The sequence below is a fragment of the Solea solea genome, chromosome 14, assembly GCF_958295425.1.
Source record: "Solea solea chromosome 14, fSolSol10.1, whole genome shotgun sequence".
NCBI lineage: Eukaryota > Metazoa > Chordata > Actinopteri > Pleuronectiformes > Soleidae > Solea > Solea solea.
The window spans coordinates 22,265,204-22,281,948 of record NC_081147.1 but is presented as its reverse complement, the minus strand read 5'-3'; the positions used below and the strand labels follow the sequence as shown (position 1 = coordinate 22,281,948).

At 42.7% G+C, this 16,745-nt stretch overlaps 2 protein-coding genes across 3 annotated transcripts; one reads left to right on the top strand and one right to left on the bottom strand.

Annotated features, from left to right (window-relative positions):
- Positions 1 to 256: 256 nt before the first annotated feature.
- Positions 257 to 4,331, bottom strand: shisa3 (shisa family member 3). The gene is made up of 2 exons (XM_058650489.1): positions 3,578 to 4,331; positions 257 to 1,825 (listed from the first exon to the last, which is right to left on the bottom strand). The coding sequence occupies exons 1-2, from the start codon at positions 3,846 to 3,848 to the stop codon at positions 1,203 to 1,205; spliced, it is 894 nt and encodes a 297-aa protein (XP_058506472.1). The 5' UTR covers positions 3,849 to 4,331; the 3' UTR covers positions 257 to 1,202.
- A 552-nt stretch (positions 4,332 to 4,883) lies between these two features.
- On the top strand, positions 4,884 to 16,167 carry LOC131472081 (BEN domain-containing protein 4). Of its 2 annotated transcripts, XM_058648937.1 has the most exons (8): positions 4,884 to 5,236; positions 6,466 to 7,257; positions 10,438 to 11,010; positions 12,280 to 12,371; positions 12,530 to 12,556; positions 12,884 to 13,124; positions 13,763 to 13,890; positions 13,975 to 14,082. In XM_058648937.1, the coding sequence occupies exons 2-7, from the start codon at positions 6,783 to 6,785 to the stop codon at positions 13,858 to 13,860; spliced, it is 1,506 nt and encodes a 501-aa protein (XP_058504920.1). In that variant the 5' UTR covers positions 4,884 to 5,236; positions 6,466 to 6,782; the 3' UTR covers positions 13,861 to 13,890; positions 13,975 to 14,082. The 2 variants fall into 2 exon arrangements, with proteins under 2 accessions (XP_058504920.1, XP_058504919.1); XM_058648936.1 differs by lacking the exon at positions 13,763 to 13,890 and having other exon boundaries at positions 4,887 to 5,236; positions 13,975 to 16,167.
- The last annotated feature ends 578 nt before the right edge of the window (positions 16,168 to 16,745 follow it).

The window sequence follows — 16,745 nt, the reverse complement described above, 5'->3', positions numbered from 1 at the left end:
TTTTCTGGGCCACGAGTTGTTTCTAACACTGTGACCGTGCCATGCTCGTTGAACACTGACAATGACTGATCTCAGCACCGCATTCCTGCTGTGAAGTCTGGCGCAAGACTGAGCGACAGGTAGTGAGACGGGGAGGGGGACGGGGGGTTCCGGTTTCCTGTCAGTCTGTCTGAGCGACAGTGAGGCGTCCTCCTGGACACGTGAGTGTCATGTTGAAATGTTGCACTGTCCCACTGACTTCTCGTCACAGCAGAGCGACAGTAACCAAGAGACATTTTTATTTTTATTCTTAAAAAAAAATTGTGCCACATTATATAAAAGTCCACATCTCTTACAGTTGTATATATACACGTCTAAATGACGTAACTTCACTACTTATGTGTTCTTGACTGAACTTAGGGCTGGGTTTTTACCTGATCTCGAAAACCATGATCTCATGATGGTATCGGATTTGCGGAACCTAAAAGAGAACATCTCATCAGCGTCAGGGAGCCAATAAGCACCATCTCAGTAACTGAGATCTAACGTGGGCAGGGAGTTAAGACCAGAGACCAAAGGAGATGAGAACGTTGACGGTGCACGGAATAAATACAGTATGAGAGCAGGAAGTTGACCAGGCCAGCTAAAACTAAACCATTTTACTCAAATGTGTAATGTATCGTTGAAGAATTGAAGTCCATATTGTGACTGTATTGGATTTGTTTAATAAATACCCAGCCCTAGTTGTGTATCAGGACTTTTGCGATTGTCAAAAAAAACCCACAACAAAATTCCCTGATTCCCAGTAAAAATCTCACCGCGTGTGAGCAGAGTCTTTGAAGGAAGGAACGTGATAAACTGGGCGAGATTTATACAGTGTGGATTCAAAATAAAGACCACCATAATTCTGTTTACAATACGATATAAAAGTGCGTTAGATTGTTGGTGTCTCTGATGGGTGCGTTTGAACTCTGAAGGGGTTCCCGAGCTGCTGCAGAAGGCACCAGGAAACGTTTTCAGGCCACATGTTCAACCACAGCCGCGCTCGTTGCACTTAATCACTCGTCCTGCTGTCGAGCTGCTGCGTGTCCGCTCAGCCGGCTGCGGTCTCCACCCAAACACCACCCGGCTGTGTCACGGGTGGTGCGTTCGTCCTCCGCCAGCTCACGCTCTCCAGCTAGACATGTCATAAATCCCTCTCACTTCCTCTCACGGGAGAACTGTCAGCTCTGGCCGAAGTCGGCGAAGCCCTTGGCTGCTGCTGCAGCGAAGGCGTCGGGCTGCAGGGGGAAGAAGTACTGCTGAGGCAACAGGAACCCGGCGCTCTGGTGAGACGGCTGATGAGGCTGCAGCTGTGCATGCGTGGGGGGCAGCGGGTGCTGCATGCCCGCTGACATGGCAGCCGGCGGGGACATGTAGGGAGGAGGAGGTGGTGGAGGCAGAGTCTGGGGCGTGTGTGTAGGTGTGGAGGCTGAGGAGGAGATGGTGGCAGACACCAGGTAGCTGTGCTGCTGCTGCTGCTGCTGCTGCTGCTGCTGCTGCTGCTGCTGCTGCTGCACCTGACCCCCAAGAGAGAACCTCCGCATGGAGCTTCCTCCTCCGGCCGAGCTGGAGCTGGTGGTGGCCGTGCTGGACTGCCTCGACGGGGCGCGGAGGCTCGGCGGAGCCGTGGTGAGGATCATGGGGATGGTCTCGCCCTGGCAGCTGCGCAGGGAGAAGCGGATGGGCTGCTGCGTCGGCTGCTTGGGCCTCAGGCAGGTGCAGCAGTAGACGGCCACCAGGGAGCCGACCACGATGAAGGCGATGAAGATGCTTCCCACCATCAGGAAGGGCACGTAGATGGGCTCTGAGGGGAGGTCAGCATCAACAGGAAGAGTATTAACTACATGTTCATACACTTCAATTCACAGTATGTCATTTCTGGGTCTCTCAATCAAAAGATCTAGTTTGGCGACATTGGGAAGCAGCGTAGGATAATGGGAATTGTTGTTTTGTTGCCTCGAGTGGTGCTGCTCAACAATTTTTTGTTTTTTCCACAAGATAATGTGAAAAAACAAACGACGACACATGGTACTGGATATTTCTTACCTCTCTCTGATGTTTTTGTCTTTGGAAATGATAGACGGTAAAGCTTATGGTGCCCAAATTAAACGGTTCCTTATCTCGAATAGAAATTTGATATGGTTTTAAAGAGTGCTGGAGACTTTTTTGGATAATGTAAGGTCACTTTTAACCAGATATATATGAACATATGTACAGTACATCTTTAAAGGCTTCTCTTATGTTACCACAAGATACTGATCATTTAATTGTGCTTTTTTTTTTTTAACCTTCATTATGCTATTAATTTTTCGAAAACACAACATTCCCGCTGAAAACTCAAACGTCTCCAGTTACAACTCGATGAAGCTGTTTTTTGCTCTCTTGAAACCAATGTTTATTTATTTTAGTGTGTGTGTGTGTGTGGGGGGGGGGTGTTAGGAAATTACATTCAGCCTCAGACCTAAGAGCTTAACCATTTGGGAAATTTAAAGAAAACTAGTTAAACCTTTGGCTTAAAGTGGCCTGTTATTGGTTTGATGCTTGTTGAATGAGCTTCTGTGGATTCTTCACTTGTGCTTTCAGGATATAGTTTAGCCTTGTGCGAGGAAACTGTCCCTGCTGACTGTGATGCATCTGACATTTTTGTTGTGACATGTATGTGCTTGAAGAATTGCACATTGCATTGAGTGAGTGACAGGCCGTCAGGAGAAGCGCCTCCATCTTCCCTTTGGACGCTGATAACCATCTGCAGCGAGCCGAGGTCAAACGACGCAAAGCGAGATAAAAATCGGACTCTGGAAACTGGACACTTTGATTAATACTGGATGGACCTCAGACCTCAGACATTCAGTGAAACACGTGCACACATTTAAAAAGGACACTGAATGTTTCACGAAACAGAGGTAAGTTTTGAAACGGGGAACTCGTTTTTCTCCTTTTAGGACACATCAGAGAGGAGGAGAGCATTACAGCATCGTGTTAAAGTTGTCTCCTCGGTGGAGATTGTGTTTTACATGGAGACAGTTTTTTTTAAAGATGACAAACGATCACAAGCCAATTCCCAAATTAAATGTGTGCACAATATAACATTTTTGACTAATTTACTAAGTCCCACATCCCCAAGAGAGATGTTTGATAAATGAATCACAACGTCTTTTTTACCAATGTGATGCAGCAGATTCTTTTGGATACCCATATGTGGCTCTTAATAAGTGCCAGTGAGCAAGGCATTAAAGTGTCTTTGTTTCTCTCTGTGGAGGACAACCTTCCTAAAGTTCAATCAGATCAAACCTGTCATGAATCAGATGGAAATTATGTGTAAATGTGGGGCGTTTTTGGTGCCTTTACCTAAACGTTTTGTTGTCTCCCATGGATCAAAATAAATGTGCGCACAATTTGGTGCGTTTTTAGGACTAAACATTATCAATTTTATGTTGCTTTAAAAGGAAAAAAGTGCCTTTTTGTGTGACCTTTTGTTGCAGTGACGCCAGATCAGAGCGCTTTTAAGAGGAATTGTGTGGAAAAGCGCAGAAGAAAACAGAGAGTGGGAACCTACGCGCAGCAAACTCCGTGTTCTCCACCTCCCTGTCGTTGGTGCAGCTTCCCTGGTCCAGTCGTGCGTCCGCGGCGGCGCAGCAGTAGCGCAGCGCGCAGGAGCCGCAGCACACGGTCGCGTCCATGGTGTCAAAGTCCTCCGGACACTGGAAGCCCTCGTGATAATTCCCATTCGTGTCCAGCCAGCCGTGGCAGTATTCTCCCTGCGCGTCCGATATCCGCAGATTCCAGGTCAGATAACCGAGCAGCAGGCAGCTCAGCAGGCGCACCATCCCGGCGAGCCGCTGCAAGTGGGCTGGACGCTCCCCCCCCCCCCGAACCCGCGTCCTGTGGACTTTTAACACCGTGAACGGTCTTAAACTGCGTCAGCCCGGGTTATTATAGCTCACACACTCTTCATGGAGATGAAGTTACTGCGAGAAACTCTGCGCAAACTTATGTCACCTTCATCCTCTCACTCTTCAAAGTTGCTGAGGTGCACGTGACTAAATCCTTCATTTGAAAACGTTTCCTTTGATCCAAACTCGGCAAAATAAGAACCAAACTCTGTCTCCTTCTCTGTGGCCGTGGAGCAGCTGAAGTGTTCGTGCCGCTGCAGCAGGAGTTGTGTGCGTCCACTCCACTGGAGATTTGCTGCTTTTGTGTGACTCTCTATGGGTGTTTACGCGCGCACGTAACCCCCCCCATCAACAGGACGTGCGCGCTCACGACGCGCAGCGGTAAGTGATGGCAGTAATTACTCGTCATTATAAACCGTGAAGGTGCCCAAGATAACATGCGTGAAATATCTGAATTCGTCACGTTTAGGTCAGAGAGATGTTGTTGCTCTGGAGACACAGAAGCGACTAATCTGAGGAAATGAGTCAGGATTAAGATTAACATACATTTGTATTCCATTTTGAAACAAAAATGTCTACTTTTATTTCATTTACTGTTATAATTTTAAGGAAGGGAACAACCTACAGTGTGATTTATGTTAAATGGACATCCAGGTGATTTGTAAAAGTAGGAAAAGTAAAACTAAAAATAATCTGTTTGTGTATTGAGCCATATTGAAGTATAGAATCAACAAGGTATACATTGATGCCAAACAGCACAATGAAAATCACAGACAGATCGAATATAGTTTAAATAAATCAGAGACAAATTTTAGGGGAACATTTTTCATAATGATGCTTTTTTGTTGTTGTTTATCAAATTGAGGGATTTACACAAGGATGTTAGTTCCAGTAGAAAAAAAAACCCTTTTTATTATTCACTATTACGTTGTCGCTTTGATTACGTCACTTCCGGTGTCTAGCACAGGGGGTGGGGCTTTTTCACCTGTTTACGGAAAATTCGAGAAAGAGTTTGGCTCCGTAATGTTCCGTTGACCGTTAGATACTGTATATGTCTTTGTGTATCATATAATTATTCTTCAACAGTTATACTTTGCCATTAATAGTGTTTTTTAACAAACTGCATTAACTTTATAATGGACGTTTTGTTTTGCGCATGCGTCACAGTTAAGGGTCAATTTAGCCTGGTAGCAGCGTTTAGCATTCAGGCTTTATAGTCGCCACAAATGTTTGTATTCCATGTAATATCCTGCGAAACATCCCAACTTCTTAACTATATATGTGTTTTAATTCTTCAGGCAAATATCAGCTTGACTGCTCAAGTGAGTAAATACATAATTCTTATTTCACTGTGTGTCTGTGGACAGTATTGCTTTTACAGTATGTTAATGTGAAATGCTAACACCTGGTGGACGAGACTACAGTTGAAACAGGGGTGTTTCCCCAGACTTTGGGGCCCCAGGTCAAAAAGGACCTATTTCTGCCAATAAGCTCCCCTAAATGTCAAACACTTTCATTTCCTTACATAAACATAAAAAAAACCCATTACATTAAAGTGGAACTAAGCAGTATTTTACCCCAATTGCATAGCTCCTGAGTAATTGTGATGGTTAAATGGCTTGTTGTGGGGAGTTTGCGTGGCTGTCCAGCCTGCCCCCTACTGTCTTTCTAGAGGAAAACCAGCCTTACAAAATCAGGGACGTTGACCATTAGTCCGCTTTTTAACAGGACCCCTGACTCAGATTAGGGCCCCAGGTAGTGCTTTGTCCTCCCTGTTGCTTCTAAAACCACAAATGCAAATTATGGCAAATAAACTAAGTCTATACAATTTGTTGTGGCCATTGAGCTCATTTTAAATTGTTAATAGATATATAGTCTACTGTCATGTGTCACACACGTAAAATCATTTTCAAAGCCACTGACCTCACACCTCCACATACGCATTCATATAATCAGCTTCAAACTTCAAGTTTCAATATTTATTCACTCATTCAGCCTTTCATTATTGGCTCGCTGCCACGTTGAAGTCAACACACTGAGAAAAATATTGACCCAACACTTGCACGTGTGTTTTCAAATCACACGGCTGCAAAAACCTGTTGAAAACCACAAACTTTTAATGGCAGCAGGTTACTTTCCTCTCCTCCCTCAATAATAAAAGCCCTCTGTGGTTGTTTTTATAACCCATAGATGTGGCGCCCCCTTGTGGCGCTGCAAAGTTCTAAGCCTGTGGGCAACAAGACAAGATAATGATTTCACATATAAGGTCAGTTATAGCAAAATTATAGACCAGTTTTAGATTTATGTATAGAGTTATAGATTCTATATGTTATTTAGCCTTTTGCTGGTTTGTGGGAAGTCATCAGCTAGTTACTGGCTAGTTAATTTCTAATATGACATTATTTTTTGGCCAGTTATTTGAATCACTCTATAATTAATAACTACTCGTTCTGACCATTTATTTACTCTGCATGCCATTTTAATATATTCATTTGTACTATTATTATTATTATGCCGCTATATTAAGCTCTATAATCTTTTTCTTGTTCAGCTGCCAAATTGCGCGTTGATGGCTGCGTGGACGTGGATGTGGGCTACAAAGGAGGCAGTGGCGCACAAGTCCCGCCTGTATTTCCCTCTGGAGGAGTCTCAGTATCTGGGGATTGGAGCTGCGGGTTGTCAGTAGCTGAAATGGCTCATCCTTAGCTCACACACACAGTGTGTGTGTGTGTGAGAGAGAAACGAAGCCAGACAGTGACGGATCTGATCTCCCTGCTCTCTTTAACTGCCTGTCACACCGCACAGGCGCGCAACAACAGCCACCTGCAGCCAGCCATCCATCCACCCATCCGTCCATCCGCTGTCGGGATGGAGAGAGAGATGCAGCCCGCAGATGAAGGACCGTGCGCCCCGAAGATGTGCCGAGAGGAGAGCGGTCCGTTCAGCACTACTAAGATCTTCCAGAGCAAACGCTCGGCGGGCAAGTCGCGCGTTGACAGGTCCGCTGTGGTGGAGGTGCCTCTGTTTGGCGACGGACATCACTTCACTTTTCACCCCGAGCAGCCTCATCATTTCCAGCCGCTCCATCTCCGTCATTACCAGCAGCAGCAGCGCCTGCAGCCGCTCCACCAAACCAGCGTCGCTATCAGCAGCAGCAGCCAACAGCATCACCCGCCGCCTCAGCAGCAGCGTTTCCCATGTGAGGTCAGGCCCAGCAGCAGAGTCCCGACATCCACCACGGTGGCGGCGGCGGCGGCGTCTCACAACGCACAGCAGCGACGCGCTAGCGGCGGCGGAGCGGAGCCCAGATTCTCTCCAGACTGCACCCACGGCATCAGCTCAGGTGGGTTTCAAACTTGTTCACAGTGGGTGGGATGAGAGTGGATTCTTCTTCTTCTTCTTTTCCACATGTCGTTACATTGTCCCGATTCATGTGCGTGTTTTGGGCTATTTTGCTGCTCAGTTAAGAGTCAATGAACTTGAATGGAAAACACACCAGTGTCCAATTAGCAGAAGCATTGTCTCTTTTGTTTTCTCCACATCACCTGAGATTTATGTTTGTCTTCCGCCTTTTCTCCTCTTTTTCCTTTTTGTCAGCAGTGATTGATTTGCTGCTGTAATGAGAGCAGCCATGATTGAATCTCCAGTGTGCATGTGCAAAAATTACAGTGGGTAATTGTCTGTCCATAATTGTGTTTATGTGTGTGTTGTTGAAACACATTACTCCCTGCTCATTTTTTCTTCTCAGCTGCTGCTGTTCATTAGAAGCCTGTATATCTGTTGAGGTGGTAGAAATGTGTTTCCTGTGTGCAGGGCGTGAGTCCATGGGAACATGAACATGAAAGCTGTGAACCCTAAATCCTGGCACTTTCAGAATTTGTCTCAACATTAATTATTTAATCCTCTAATTAGATGTCAATCTCTTTATTGTTGTGTTTTAGCACAGTCTCAATTTGCTGCCACTTATGAAGTGTTCACCATGAGTCAGGTTGCACTGTGGCCCTTTCTGGAACTCGCCTACATGTGAGCGGGCAAATGTGTGCATTAGTGCTTTAATGGCAGTTCAGCCCCCTTCAATCTGTGCACACTAATGTAAGCGTAAACCCCAGGTTTGAGTGAAATAACAACACAAACTGATATTTCCCCTGCTCCTATAACACAAGCCGTAATCCCTACCAAACACCCCATCGCTCCGTAAACCAGCAAATGACACATTGAAGTGTTTTGTCTGCAAGGCACGAGCAACATAATATCACAGACTGATGATATTTGCACCCAGGTGTCTGTAGGTAACAATGCTGCTTGCTTACAGGGGGGAAAGCCAATGTTTTTCAGAGTGTCTTTTTGCACCCAGAGGAAAATAGTCACATGGCAGCTATTTGGCTATTTGACTAAAGTGATACCTTGTTTTGTTAGTTGTTATGGAAGCATTGATATATAACACACACAAAATAAATCATCCTGCCAGTTATAACTTTACTGACTTATTATTGTGAGTTTATCTTCTATAAATTCAGTTTTTGATGCCAGTTTGGTTTGGATTACGAGAAGTTTGAGTCAGAATAGTCCCTGTACCTGAGTTTCTTCCATGTGACTCAAAATGTGGGTGTAAATGCCAACCTTGGCTGCCAATCCCAGGTGCAGACAGCATTAACGGCTTCACACACCTGGGTGCAAATACCGTCTAGCAAAAAACACACAAAAAAACCCCATTGATGTTGTCCTCATGCAGAGAAACATTGGGGACTTGGCAATCAGTTCGGCACACAATAGCACAAATTGCTTTGAAAAGCCGTTCCCAAAGAGTTGTGATTAAAATAAATGGGGCTCATAAATTTGCCTCTGCAGAGCGTGTTGTTTTTTAATGAAATTTTATGAGGCTCTCAGCTCACAGTGCCACAGAGCTGGTGAGACAGGAGAGGAGAGGAGAGGAGGGGGGGCGGCGGGGTGAAGGGGAATGATATCAGATACATCTCCACGGGTAAACAGAGACAGCACGCATATTAATAAATGCGACACATCTGCACCAGGCAGATAGACACGTCTGAGCGAGTGGCAACGCAGCAGTTGTAGTCGAGAAGTCATTTTGTCTGTGTGTGTGTGTACATTTGTGCGCGTTGTTGTGTTTGTGTGAGTCTAGTGGTCTGATAATCAGTGTATGGAAGTATGTGTGAGATCATCTCACTGAGACGTGCCCAGACTGCCAGGGAAACCATACACAGAGGCATGTTTTCTGGACAATAGCTGCACACACATTTCCTCCGCTTGGCCGAGTTTGGTCACAACAGATATTCCGACTTCACAGTTTATTGACATCTGAATGAATCGACACAATCAGGCCGACATTTATATCAATAAACACCAGAGCGAACTGAGCGCGTTGCTACTGTAATGGAAAGCTTTGCCTCAGCGAGACGCGGTTAAAAAAAGAAGAAGAAAAGAGGAAAACAGAAACTAGTGAAGCATAAAAATCATTCACATTGTCTCCGTCACTGTGCATTGGGGCTCTGCTTCCCTTTGCCCCATTTTTCATTTCACCGTACATTTCCCAGGGAAATGTACTACATGTTTGAACCAATCTACATTTATTTACCAGCTTTAGATTCATTCAGTTTACTTTTTGATTTATGTGCAGTAAAAGCATCGTTATAGTTCAGAGATGATAGATGGGGGAAGAACATTAGGAAAGAGCAGCAGGGAAAAATCTTTCCATCTAGATAGATAGATAAGAATATGAGTTAGTCAATTATGTTTTACGTCTGACTAGTTTGTGCAACGTCCTCTTATTCCTTCTCACCATAATTGAGCAAACACAATCTGCTGATGAAGTTAACTTGTGATACAGTTAAAGGCTCTAAAACAGCTTCTCACTGAACCAGTCAGATGTTAAATAAATGTTGAGAAATATTGAGCTTTGCTCATGAAGAGTGTTAAAGAAACCAGTTCTTTTAATGGGCAAAAAAAAAACCATCACATGTTAAAGCTCGGAAACATTTCTCAGATCTGAAGCATAAAAACACTTGCATCACTTATTTGTTACATCTCAGATGGTGTTTGCACAGTGCATAGAGTGTTTGTCATATTGATATTGAAGAAAATCATATTGCGATATATACATTGTTATTGTTCTGTTGCCCAGACCTTGGTGAGTGTTTTGTCTTGCTGCTGATTCCAAGGTTAAATTTGAATCTTTTCATTACCTTTATCACTGAGGAAGACAAACAAGCCAATGTGATTATATCATGACAGAAAGCACTCACAGAGTGTAATCCTGTGCCACAGCCACTTAGTTTCCCTCATTACCACCAAAATGTTATCATTCATTCCTTAGGCCCTAACCTACATTCCCAGAAAATGTAATCAAAATCCGTCCTCCAAACAGACAAACAAACAGAAAACGTTTCATAACCGGAATCATAACCTTGTTGGTGGAGAAAACAATGGCTGATATCTAGATGAGATTAATTCTGTTTACGTCATTCTCACAGTCTCTTACAACCTCGATTTCTCCTCTTTGCTGCAGAAAACCGGCTCATCTTGGATGCCTTTGCACAGCAGTGCAGTCGAGTCCTCGGCCTCCTCAACAATGGCCGTCTCCTGGATCCTTCGTCCTCCTTTACCTCCAACATCAAGCTGGAAGACACTCAGGGGCTTCACTGCTCCTCACTAGGGAAGGCCAAACCTGAAGAAAGCTCGTCCACCACAGACCCAGAGGAGGAGGCTCAACAAAGCCATTTCAACCAACAACAGACCTCTGCCGTTCTCCGCATCTTCACAGACTCCCTACAGAACTACCTCTGCCCAAAGCCTCAGCCTCAGCCTCAGCAGCAGCAGGTGCAGCATGTGGCTGCAGGTCTGGGGGACGAGCAGTGTCCATTAGCTGAGCCCGGTTCAGGGGCGTCTCCTCCAACTCACACCATGGGAGGGTGGGGCTCGCCGACTCCATCCGAGTCCTACGGCCACCCGTCGTCCACGCTGCCCGAGGAGGACGAGGAGGAGGAGAACTGCTGTCCACGCTGCCTGGAGCTGGAGCAGGAGGTGCTGTCTCTGCAGCAGGAGAACGAGGAGCTCCGCAACAAGCTGGAGAACATCCCAGGTGGAGTAATGAAAGCAAAGACCTCGCAGGGTTCAGGTTCTTTATTAACTACTCAGCAATGCTGAACTGTTTTCACTAAAATGGGTGGATTTTTCAAGATTGTTAACTTTTGGTGGGAAAATCGTCTATATAATCGTCGATATAAAATCATTCTAATTAGAAATGACTACTTCCCTGGCATAAAAATAAGTCATCTGATTGTGACGTGCATCAAGTGCTTATTCAGAAAAATCCATTTTGACATGCGTGGAGTTAATCGATTGCCTGGAAACAGTGGGAAGCTTCAGTTCTGCCTGTTTTGTAAACAAACACTGTTTTTGCTGCTTGACCTCAGATATTTGTCTTCCGCTCGTACACCATTGATTTAATTTCCCTCTTCTCTCATGTCTGTGACTTTCATTTCTTTTAGTTCATTCCCCCCCCCCTGGAAATCAATGCTTTGTGTGAGATTCCCATTTAACCCGGGTCTAATATTAGTCACACGCGTACCGCTTTTAAAAAAATTATACATTATATACCTTTATATACCATTATATATTTATATACTAATAATACTAATACATTTTTTAAAGATTTTAACCTTTCTTTTAGATGAAAAAAACTTCATGCAAAGTATTTTTCTGTGTTAAATTATTACAGCCTCGGATATATCAATGATTAGCAGTAAAAACTTGTGACAGTGCCACCTAGTGGAACCATGTTTTTTCTCCATATGCCGAATATGGCCAAACATGACACCATCTGGTGTAGAGTGAAAGCCAAGATTGACACCCAGATATAATAATATGCATGTATTGTGCTTTAATAGAAGAAAAATAATGCAGGTTCAGTGGGTTTCAATGGCACATTTTTTGCGCTAAACGGTATGAGTGTAACACTTTACTCAAGGAGCTGAGCTGGAAATAAGAAGATGAAATAAAAATATACAATTTACATCCCTGTAAATTTTGTTTACATCATAAACAAACACAAACTGCAAAATAATCAAGCATGTGTTTCCATATGTTTAATGTAAGTGATCTTCGAGTATGTTTGATCTCACATTACCCTACTACTCCATAGTGCCACCTATGGAAACTTAAAGGTAAGGCTACAGCTTAACATGAACAGACACAAGCAATCAAACTATTTATGCTTTACTAAAAGACTCCTTCAGTTATTGTTTAATTGTGTATCAGATATGTTGTATTTGTGCTTGTAGGAAACTTTTGCTTTCCTGGTCACATTATTTTGTGTTTGTGTGTGTTTGTTTTTTTAAAAAAAATACAGTTCCTTGTCAAAATGTTCTCGACTACTTCAAGACTGTTCTGGATTTTCACAACCAGCTGATCCAGCCGATGCCAGAAGAGCAGCTCACAGAGGTGAAGAAGCAGCTTCTCTTACAACAGTCACAGCTCTGTAAAGTGTGTGTGTGTGTTATAATTACTATCACATTGTGTGAAATAATATTAGTAATGAATTCATTTATATTAATCTCTGTGTCATGAATATATGAACTTAAAGAAATCTGTCTCTGCAGGAAGAAGAACGGCAAACAGTCTTCGAGGTTGGTGTTTTCATTTAAACCCGCATAAAAATGTTTTTATGCCATTTTTGTTACATTTTTGCCTCTGAAACCAAGAAAATGTGGTGGCACATTATCAAAATTGACACTAGATGGTGTCCTGCGTAGCCTGAAAGATCAGTCACACGAAATTACGCATCATTGAAAAGCCCATTTCAAAGATGATAAAACATAAGACAGTGCAGTCAGATTTGGAGTAAGAGTGAACATGAGGCTGCATTATGAATTCAAATTACAAGCTTGAACTGGTAGTGCGGTAAAATCACGGAAAAACCTGAACTGTCCTTGATGCTCACATCCTCTCTGCAGGGCAGTAAACAGCTCCTGGAGAACTATCCTCTTTTCATCACTAATAAGCAGTGGGACGAAGCCGTCAACTCCTCTAAGAAAGACGGCCGGCGGCTGCTACGTTACCTGATACGCTACATCTTCACCACAGACGAGCTGAAGTTCTCTTGTGGTTTGGGCAAAAGAAAGCGTTCAGTCCACTCAGGGGAACCGGGCCTGGAGAGGCGCCCGCTCAACCCTGTCAAAGTCAGCTGCCTCAGAGGTACGACGTTGATCCAGGTTTTACTTCAGTCTGAAAGTGTTTGGACGATTATTTACACTAATTTAAATGCTCTTCATCTGTGGGCCCCTCGTTTCACATCCAACAAATGACCACTCGTTATTTATGAGCTCATTTACTTGAAACAGCGGTTTGACAATAATCAAATATGTGGAAAGAAGTTAAGCTTTTTTTACATGTGGACTGGGATCTGATTTAAATATTAAATATAGTGTATACATATCAGAGATGGTAGTAAGTCTCTCATATGCAAATCTCAAGCAAGTCTAAAGTCATTTTTGCAAGAATCAAGCAAGTTATAAGTCAAGTCGTATGAATATAGAAGATGAAGATGATTTCCCGGATATTCCACATTTAAATATGCTAAAAAAGAGACTGAAAATAGTAACAGAAACACTGTATTACATTCTCCCAGTTTGAACTCCTCATGCTCCTATCACCACAGGGACCACAGTTGCTTTTTCTCCCCATATCTTCTCTCACTCCTCACTCAGCCCTTTGGTCTTTGTCAGTCTGGATGCTGGGTTTCAAAGCATCCATAGGTCCCACATCCTCTGCATGTGTCCTTTCCTTCCTTCTCACTCGGGTTTGCTCATATAGATTCCTATTCTCTGCTGTAGTCCATCTATGGCGTGTGACCACTTCTCATCAGGTTAGCCTGGTTCCTCAACACCTGACGCGGACCGTGTTGACCTGGGCGGCGTTCGAGGCGATTTAGCAGGAGAAACAGTTACTTATGATGCAGAAGGTGTCAAACCATCAAAACTAACTTTCTTTAATTTGGAATATAAATATCTGTAATCGCTATTTTTATTCAACCTCTCTTTATCAGAGTTCATCCGGATGCACTGTGCCTCAAACCCAGACTGGTGGATGCCGTCAGAGGAGCAGATCAACAAAGTGTTCAGCGATGCCGTGGGTCACGCTCGCCAGGGCCGAGCGGTCGGCACGTTCCTGAGCAGCAGCTGTAGCAGCACCAGCAGCCTCTACATGGACAGCTTTGACGGACATTTGTCACAGGACGACCTGTATTTGAAGGGCTGCCAGAACGGTCAGTCAGACTGAAGTTACAGGGGATATGAAGAGACAAACGCCAGATATGTAGCCGTACAACAGAAACAACAACAACATATCCCAAAATCACTGACCTTATTCTGTCACTTTACACAGTGAAGAAAACATTCCAGAGGAACGTTATATATATAATATAACTGCAGTCCTCTTTTCAAACTGTTTTGTAGCCTTTTGCCATTTTTTTTATAACAAATATTTTGTTGAGTGTTTTAAATTTAAAAGAGTTTAAGTCTTCCATTTGCTGCTTTTTTTTTTTTAGTGGTTTGGTGTTTTAAGTTTTGGGGGATGGAGGTTGGTTTGTTCACACAGTTTTTGTTTTTTGTTTTTCACCCTTTACTCGCACATTTTAAAGGTCACCTGGAAGCTGAATGTGTTCAGAGACTTGACAATGCAGCCTCCATCACCTCCATCATGGTAAGTCAGCGTGGCTGATGAAGCACCTTTTACTTTTTAGCCTTCTTCAGTGAGTGCCTCTGGGAAAGTCATGATTTTTTTTTACCTATAGTTCTGCACTATGTATCCTCACGTTTATCTTCAAAAATGCATTTTAAAAGGCACATTTTAAATATTTTCCAATGTGCTAAATAGGTTTTGCACAACACTGGTGTGTTTTTGGACTTTCTACAACTGATATTCACTGATATTTTAAAGGGCCAGTGTTTAAGAATTGGTAAAAAATGATTTTCATTTGTTGGAAGGATTAAAAAAGAAAATCTAGTGTACAATTACATTTCATCTCTAAACACCTATTGTGTTTTAATGAAAACTAAAAGGAAGGGTGAATTGAGAGATCCTACTGACCCAGTTCTTAATTTACTGACCATAAAATTTAACCAAGCGTTCAATAATCTACAAAGGCAACATGACATCTCTTCAACTTCTATGTATGTGACCGTAACATAAAACCAAGACATAAAAACATGTTATTAATAAGCACAGGAATTGCAGAAAAGACTAAAATTCATAATTGTACAAAAGCGTTTGCAGAAATAGCCCAGAACATTTTACGCAGCACTCAAAAACAAACTTTGTAGGCCTTGTATTATTGTTTATTTTTTTTGTGTTAAAGGCAGCTGCCATATAAAATGCCTTAATCATGTAAAGTGTTAAAAGCTGTGTGTTTCAGAAATCATGTAACGTTGGTTGTTCAGTTAGTTGCAGTTCCCTGATAATGCCAGAAACTTTGTAACAGCTACATTTTGACCCTGAGTTGGAAAACAATTGAGCACATGTTTCTCATTGAAGCTCTTACTTGCACTTTCCTTTTTGTGTGTGTGTGTGTGTGTGTGTGTGTGTGTCTCATCGCTGCTGAAGCTGCTCTGGAGTGAAAAAAAAGTCCTTGAACAGAATTCAATTTTCATTCTTTGACTTGTATTTGTTCTTTTTCCCACTCGGTAGCTTCCTGCCCACGGCATAGTTTTCCAAGTTTAAATGTAGCAGGTTTATTAGGTCGGTTTTTGCCATGTTGACTGTGCTGTGTACATGTGTATTATAAAGTACAGTAACTGTGTTCTGAGGTGTTCTTCAAATACCACGTCTCCCTCTTTTATAAAAAGCCAAGTAGAAAAGTGCCACAGAAACCTTAAAAAGGTTGGATTCTGTTGTCGTGATGCTGTTGCTGAATGTGAGCGTTTGTTCCTTTACCCTCAAAATGGCTGTTATCAACACTGTGAAACATCAGTCTGATTTTTACACATATAATAGTTTATGTTTCTTTTTTTATTAATAATGAATAAAACAAGCACTGAAGCTGGAAAAGTGTTGGTCATTTGAACAGTCTGATACTCTTGGACTCCTGTAGCTCTGCATTATACATCATTTCATGAAGTAATCATGTGTTTTGTTCGTAAACTCCTAATCTGAAAAGTGACTCCAGCTGTCAGGAAACTCCACTGCAGTAAAGAAGTGCAACATTTGGAGCAGGAACTTTGATTCTGTGGCAGATGCAGCTGCGCGGGAATTGAATCAGGCATTAGCCGAGTTCTGCATGTGAGTCCAATATTCACTCTCTTTTTTTTATATATTTAGTTTTTGATGTTCATACCACTTTAAAACACACAGACATTACAGACGTGCAATAAACATATACAAATATCACCAAAAGTTACGCATTGCAGCTTTAATTAACAATAAATGAAAAAATATTTAATTTAATTCTTTTTTTTTTTTTTTTTTTTTTTATTATTATTTTAATAAAAGAGTCCAGTGTTGAGTTTTTGCAATAATTCGCAAAGAAGAAAAGGAGAATGTGAACACAGCAAACAACGCTGCACCTTGTGCTGTTGCTGGTCCTGTTCCACCAGATGGCGCTGTAGTTGGGAGAAACAGTAACAGTAACTGATGCAGTCATTATATATGAATATTTGAATTTACCAGACCTGACAATGAACATGAGCAGTGGCATGTGCACAAATATTAATATTTTGAATCAAGTTACTCATGAAAAAGTATTAAAACGACTTATAGGTTATATTAAAGCATTTCCTACACAGTCACTGCATGTTGTTGGCTTTTAGGGGAACTGACATT